General features: G+C 58.6%; 2 protein-coding genes across 2 annotated transcripts in view; both read left to right on the forward strand.

Annotated features, from left to right (window-relative positions):
* Positions 1 to 1,431, forward strand: part of IFI35 (interferon induced protein 35) — a 3,614-nt gene extending 2,183 nt beyond the window's left edge. Inside the window, exons 6-9 of the mRNA XM_017834118.1 lie at positions 118 to 251; positions 442 to 631; positions 914 to 1,020; positions 1,139 to 1,431. Coding sequence (XP_017689607.1) covers positions 118 to 251; positions 442 to 631; positions 914 to 1,020; positions 1,139 to 1,330 — 623 coding nt within the window. The 3' untranslated portion in view covers positions 1,331 to 1,431. The remainder of the gene's footprint in view (positions 1 to 117; positions 252 to 441; positions 632 to 913; positions 1,021 to 1,138) is intronic.
* A 351-nt stretch (positions 1,432 to 1,782) lies between these two features.
* On the forward strand, positions 1,783 to 6,717 carry LOC108506736. The gene is made up of 5 exons (XM_017834070.1): positions 1,783 to 1,960; positions 2,063 to 2,166; positions 2,484 to 5,381; positions 5,748 to 5,956; positions 6,412 to 6,717. Exons 1-5 carry the CDS (start codon positions 1,783 to 1,785, stop codon positions 6,479 to 6,481), a joined length of 3,459 nt encoding a protein of 1,152 aa, XP_017689559.1. The 3' UTR covers positions 6,482 to 6,717.
* Positions 6,718 to 7,280: the final 563 nt, after the last annotated feature.

Genomic DNA, 7,280 nt, shown 5'->3' on the forward strand with positions numbered 1-7,280 from the left:
TACTGGGAGCAGGCAGTCACTGCCCTGTGCTGGGGCCTCTCCCTGCTCTGTCCTGTCCCACAGACTACTGGGAGCAGGCAGTCACTGCCCTGTGCTGGGGACTCTCTCTGCTTGCAGTGGCCCAGAGGATCATAGAGGTGAAAGAGCACGTGGTGAAGCTGAGCTGCTGGGAGGAAGTGGAGGACCTTGACCAGTGCAGAATGCAAGTGCAGGCAGCACCTGTGGAGATACTGCTGCCATCTGCCCTGGAGGTAGGGCCTGAGAGCCTGCTGCATCCCACACCACAGAGCTGCCCTGGGCACAATGCTCCCCCCTGCTCGAGTCTGCCACTACCAGGGCACTGCTACCACCAGGGCACTGCTACCAGCCCCACTCAGTGCTGCTCCCCTGAGCTCTGGGGCTGGTCCTGCTCTGGCACTGAATGGCCTGTGCCACTCACAGATCAGGCTGACTCAGAGCAGCAGGAGCATCATTGTGTCTGACCTGCCCAAGGGGGACATCCCTGACTATGCACTGCTGGACAAGCTGGAGCTCTTCTTCAGCAAGAAAAAGAATGGGGGCAGTGAGGTGGAGAGCAGGGAGTTCCAGGAAGACTCTCGCCAGGTGGTGCTGACCTTCAGAGAGGATGGAGGTGCGTGGGGTGTGCTGAGCTTGGGCGGCTGGCAAGGGTGGAGCAGCCCAGCCTGTTCTGGAGGGAAATGGGTCATCTCCTGAGGGCAGATGTAGCTGTGTCTGAGGAACAGGGAAGGCATAGTGAGCCCAGGTTGTCCTGCCTCCCCTGAGACTATGCTGGTGTAGATGAGCTTGACAATGAGTTGGGCAGTGTCAGCCTTGGTGCCTATGCCAGGGACATAACCTCCCTTGGAGCTCATCTGGGGCCTGGGTAGTTCAGGGCTTTCCTCTCCATCTTCAGTCGCAGAGCTGCTAATTGAGAGAGGATACATCGAGGTTCCTATTTTGGGAGAAAAATACAAAGTCAAAATATCACCATACATGAACGGAGACATCACCAACTTGCAGGTAAATGCACGAACCCTGTGCAAGCAGCACCTGCCAGCCTGTGCTGAGGCAGCACAGGTGGGGGGCTCCTGAAGCCCCTCTCCCTACTCCACCACACAGCTCATCCCTGTCTGTCCAGCTCCAGCCCTCCTGCTGTCCCAGGACTGTCCTGCTTTCTGGCATTCCCGATGTGCTGTTTGATGAGTCCATGAGAGACACCCTGGAGATCCACTTCCAGAAGGCCAGCCTCGGCGGCGGGGAGGTGGATGCCCTCGCCTACGTCCCAGCAGGGTGGACGGGGAGGGCGGTGTTTGTGGAGGACACGGGCTAGTCCTGGCCATCCCAGGGCTAGTCCTGGCCATCCCCGCCAAGCCGAGATTGTGGAGCTCCGCGTGCCCCCCGGCACGGCGAGAATTAAAGCATCTGGCGAGAGCACCGTGTCTGTCGTGCTGGGGTCGGGCCGGGCCGGGAGCTGCATGCAAGAGCCGTCGGGGGGCTGGGCCCTTCCCGGGATGGGGGCGGCGGCGCCGGGCCCCCGGGCCGCGCTCTGTGGGGCCGGGCCGTCCCGCGGGGCCCGGGGAGGTGCCGGCCGGGGCGGGGCGGCCCCGCTTTCGCTTTCGTTTCCCTGCGGCAGCGGGGCCGGGGCCGGGCAGGGGCCGCAGGGCCGGGGTGTGACGGGGCGGGCGAGGGCCCGGTGCGGCGAAGCGGGGGAGCCGCCGCTGGGGCTCCCGGGAGGCTCCCCGGTGTCGCAGGGCCCGGCGGGCGCGGCCGCTCCCCGCGGGCATGGCGGGGCGCACGGTGCGGGTGCGGGGCCTCCCCGCCGAGCTGCCTCCGGACAGGGTGGCCGACAAACTGACCATCCACTTCCTGCGCTCCCGCAACGGCGGCGGGGACATCGCCGAGGTCCGGATGCTGCCCGGGCCCCCGCCCTGCGGCCTCATCACCTTCGAGGCGCCGGAAGGTAACGGGCCGCGGGACCCTCGGGGGCTCCGTCCCACCGTTCCCGGCCCCGCTGCTGCCCCTCAGCTGGGCTGACGCAGGTTCGGGTGGCTTTTCCCACCAGTGGCCCAGAGGATCCTGAAGCTGAAGGACCACGTGCTGGCGATCGGAGGGATGCAGTACCCACTGGAGGTGACCCTGCACACTGAGGAGCTGAGCCCCGATGAGGTACTGGCTGTCTGGAGAGCTCCCAGTGTGTAGAAATGCAGTCACATCTCTGTGTGACTCCCCCCTCTCATTCCTTGGTTGCAGAAAGCTTTTGACAAGTGCACAGGGTTGAGGAGTTGCTTAGTGTGGGTCTTTCGGTCCTGCCTGTATCAGGCTCCATCTCTCTTGAAAGCCAGATGCTGAGGGAGAGAGATGGAGGACTGGTCATCTCTTCTGTCATAATAATACAGGGGCCAGGTGCACTTACCTTCTCTTGTGCCTTGGAGGGGGGTTATTTTTGGTCCTTGCTCTCTCACTCCCTTGCTATCTACTTGCAGATCTTCATACGTGCGTGCATGATAATTGACTATGGCAAGCTTCCTACTGGCAAAACCCTCCTGAGGGACTTGCACAAGGGCTACAGCAATGTGCAGTTCAACTTCGATTCTAAAAACACACACTGCATAGTCCAGGGCCCGTTCTCTGAGCTGCAGGCCTTCAGCAGAGACCTGCTGGGCAGCCTGAACCTCAGGAGCAAAGCCACTGGGGAGATCCTCCTGCCAGATTCCAGCCGTGGGGCCAAAGAGACGGGAATGCATGATCACCAGCAAGTGCCTGACTCCACTGAGTCAGCAGAAGAGACAGCAAAGCTGCCAAATGGGGACCAGGAGTGTGAAATGACAGCTAAAATCCCATCACCTCGGGGCCCAGTGGATGGGGAAGCTGTGGAACAGCTAGAGGAATTTTCTCTAATGATGGACTTGGACATCTACTTGTACATGCAGAGGTTCTGTGCTGCCAAGTACCAAGGTGTGCTGCGCCAGCATCGCGTGGATGTGGTGGATGTTACCAGCGATGGCATCACCATATTGTACCTCCAGCCATCTGGAGGTCTGTCTGGGGACATGGAGGCCTTGCGAGAGGCCCGCCTGGCCCTGCAGCAGCTCTACCAGCAGCTGGAGGTGAGCCTGCGCAAGGAGAAGATCCCCAAGAGAGGGCTGGGAATGGACAGCCAGGCACTCAGGGCTCTGACACGCGAGCTGCAGAAGCTGTATCCCCAGTTGCTTTGCCACGAGGACACGAAGCAGATTTATCTTATTGGAAACCTCATTGATGTGTCCCAGGCCAAGCAGTACCTTCAGCATTCCATCACCAGGAGAGGTGCTGCACACACAGTTGATGTGCTGAGCAGCAACCAGCCCTCACACCCCACAGCCTCCGGCACCACAGAGGCTCCACTACATCTGCCCAAAGTGCCTGTGGACTCCTCAGTGACAAAGCTCAGCTCAGGCAGGCCAGAGCTGAAAGGTGAGCTTAAGCTAGCTGCCAACTTCAGTGCCCTGAAAGCTGACAGGTCTCAGGCTGGCCAGGGCCTCTTGCTGAATCAGGACTCTCTGCCAGTGGGAAAGGTGCAGCTTTCCAGGAAACACTCATCAGATGCTCCTGGTCTGAGTGACCCAACAGCACTGACCCAGCAGTATCAGCCTCCTGTCCCTACAGCAGGTGAGGTTCTGGGGTCAGCAGCAGAGCCTCAGCAGAACGACCCCACAGAACGGGACCATGTCGAAGGAGCTGTCAGGCTTCCAGGACACAGGGTGCTGTCGTCCTTTGGGGGCAAAGAAAAGAGCACTTCACAGCATCCTGGGGACTCTAAAGGCTCAGGTCCCATTGGGCACCATTCCCCCACTGGCACCTCCAGCACCTTTGATGTGACAAGGACCTCTTCTGCTTTAGACTCCAAACCCTCTGCATCCAGGCCTCTGCTGCGCCGGTCCAACAGCTTCTCCCTGCCGAGGTCAGAGGAAAGCAACAAGTCCCGAGACAGTGGCAGCAGCAGGGTGAGTGAGGAAATGAGCCTGGACTTTCTGCAGTGGTCTTACCTGAGAGACACCTGCCGTGTCACTATCGACAAGCTGTGCAGGGGGGGGAAGGTGCAGGTCTCGGAGCACCGTGCTGGGGACTGCGCAGTGCTGACACTGCAGGCAGAGGACAGGAGCAGGCTCTTCCAGGCTAAATGGCAGGTGGAAGCTCTTGTGCAGAAGTGCCCTGACCTGGTGTGTCAGAGTCTGAGCTACTCAGAGCTTGCTGTAGATGGTCCAGATGACAGTGCCCTGAGTGAACTGTGCAGCCTCTTGCGAGGAAAATCCCTCCAGGTTGGACTCCACAAAGACAAGTACAAGCTATATCTTGCTTACCCCAAGGAAATGCTGCCAGGAGTGACTGAAGCCTTCCACGTGTTTTCTTCCAGGAGGCTACGTGCCCTGAAGTCTTCATCTGTGTCTCCAGGACCAGAGAGTACAGGGCAATCAAGTGTCATCCAGCCAAGTAGAAGCCAGGACACAGTGCCGGATGCAGCCCTTCCAAGTAGCCTGGAGTCCCTCCAGATGGGCCTGCAGCACCTGAACATCAGCAATCAAGCAGTCCCCAATGATATGCTCAGGGCTTCCTGGGTACCAGAAACCGAGGAAAAGAGGTCCCCCAGTCCTTGGAGGTTCCAGCAGGCGAGGGGGCAGGAGGAGGCCAATGGCCGTGCTGATTCTGGGACTGGGCAAGGAGGAAGCAGCCTTCTGAACCCTGCTGCGGGGGATAAGCCAAGTCCTGCTGGTCTGAAGGAGTCCCAGGAACAGCTGAAGACAAAATTGTCCCTGGGGGAGTCTGACATCGCCCGGCTAAAACAGGTTTTGCCAGACAGATTCCAGTTTGCAAGAGACAAAGGCAAGAGCAGAGGAGGCCACAATGAAGCGATGGGACAGCTGCGCTCCCCAGTCCCTGCAGCTGAGGGGGCTCCTCACTCCCTGCCCACCTGGCTGTACAGGGCCACGGCTCCTGAGCTGCCACCAGCTGCGGCCCAACAGGCACCTGCAGCAGAGCCCAGGGGCCAGGGAAGGGCACAGCTCCCAAAGGGCAGGAGCAGTGAGCAGGAGGAGCCTGACCTCCCATCACAGCAGAGAGGAGACTCCAGCCTTGGACAGGAAAGCAGCACAATTCCTCTGGGCCGGTGTGATGCTTGCCAGGGCTCAGGGGTGACCTGCCAGGGCCCCTGTGGTCATGCCTTGTGCAGGACGTGTTTTGCAGCAGACAGTGTGAGGCCAGCATGCTGCAGCTTCTCCTCAGCTGCCCCCAGTCCCAAGATCCCGGGGACATTCAAGATCTCCTCTCTATCTCAGAGCCTGCCCGGCTACTATCGAGACCTGACGCTTCAAGTTGCTTACAGTATCCCTGACGGCGTGCAGGGGGTAGGTACCCACCATGGGGCTTCCCCATCCCACCACAGCACACACAGGGGGTCTGTCAGGGTGGTTGGGGTGAGGGCAAGTGTGTGTGCGTGTAGCTGGGGGGAAAGGGCAGCCACAGCTCCCTACCTCATGTGGAAAGCAGCAGAGGTATTAACCTGGGGAAGGCAAAAAGCTTCACACCAGGTTTGGGAGCAGCTTGCTGCTTTTGAAGAGGAGCAAGTATGATCTGTTTTTATTTGACAGTGACTATCAGCCCCTGGGGAACATGGTCACTGGTGTATCTCTCAAGCTGGCACAAATCTTAGAAGTCCCCTCAGAGGCACAGCACTCCAGCCACTGTTTAAAACATCTTATTCCTGTTCTAAGGTTGGGGACCCTCGCCCAGGACAGTCTTACAAAGGGGGGCATTTCTGTGCCTTCCTACCTGACAACAAGGAAGGGCAGAAGACAGCAATGCTGCTGAAGAAAGCATTTGAGCATGGACTGACATTCCAGATCAAGTCCTGCAATGGAGAGGAAAGAGTGACATGGGGCCTTATCCCACACAAAACCTCCTTTGGTGGAGGCAAAGCCAGGTATGGCCCAGCTCATCTTAAGTTTTGGGTATGGTTGTGGTTGTTTTAGTAATTAGAGGAGGAGAACCATGGGCTCAGGAAATCCTGGCAGGGGTGGCTCTTCCGTGCTCCCACAGTGGCAGAGTTGGTGCCTCCCTTTGCTTCAGCTCGCAGGGCAGTATGGCAGACTACCCCTGGCACCCTCCAGCTAGAGCAAAAGCCCTTGTCCATCCCACACCTGTAAATTCCTCACAGACAGGAATTCCAGGCCCTGTTCACTTACAGCCTTTCCCGTGACAGGGCTCCGGAGCAAGCACTGGGTGCGAGCTGTGCCTGCAGGTGTAAGCAGCTCCCAGGAGCAGGACTTCCACCCTCAGCCCCTGCTGAAGGGCTGGGGCAAAACCAAACTGCTGCTCCCCCCTCTGTGATTTTGGCACATCAGCAGGATTTACAGCACTTCCCCCTCTGCTCCACAGGAACGGCTACCCGGACGCCCAGTATCTCCGGGAGGTCCGCACAGTTCTGAAGAAACTGGGCATTGCATGAGACTCCCATGGCCACAGCCCAGGACTTTGCTTCGCCTTCCTTTCCTGCTGACAAAACTGCAGCTTAACAGAGACAGCTCGAGAAAAAGCAGGTGTTTATCCAAGGAGCTCCTGTGTCCCCATAGGTAGCCAGAAACCTGCACATCAGCGACAGCAGCACCTCCGTCCCTGCCCCACAGAGGCCTCAGTGTGGATCAGCACTTCCTAGAAACTCCAGCTCCTCCTGGTTGTGTGTCCTGCCAGCCAGTTACACACCTGATTTCAGCTGATTTCAGGCTGAGCCCTGTGTGGCTTTCAGCAGCACGACCCAAACCTTAGCAGGAGCCTGTGCCTAGTCCAGCCCCAGCTTCTGGAAGTACCTTCCACCTCCTACAGGCCAGAGTACCACCACCTCCTGCCACCAGAGCCAGGGCCAGAGATAAGCTGTCATTAGTGTCAGCTCTTCATGCCTCAGCAGACAGCCTCATGCTTCAGCCCCTCTCCAGCACCTGCTCTGGGGCCAGCAGGTGACCTGGTGCTCTCTTGGGGAGAACATTAACAGCTTTCAGCACCTGCAACAGCTGCCTCCCAGGCACAGTCTCTAAGTGGAGAAACATAAATAAAAAGGATTTATTCTCACGTTCAGTAGTGGTTGTTCATGGCTTGTCTTACCCTCAGCCCAGGCACCCTCCTTCAGTCCCACTTGGCTACAGAGACACCTCAGACACAAAGGGCAGAGCTCAGCTAAGGGCTTCACAAACAAAAATCACCATAGCTGCCTTCCAGAACAGCGTGTTAGGAGCAACAATTAATAGTTGTCT

This window comes from Lepidothrix coronata, unplaced genomic scaffold, assembly GCF_001604755.1.
Source record: "Lepidothrix coronata isolate B3197 unplaced genomic scaffold, Lepidothrix_coronata-1.0 Scaffold229, whole genome shotgun sequence".
Lineage (NCBI taxonomy): Eukaryota > Metazoa > Chordata > Aves > Passeriformes > Pipridae > Lepidothrix > Lepidothrix coronata.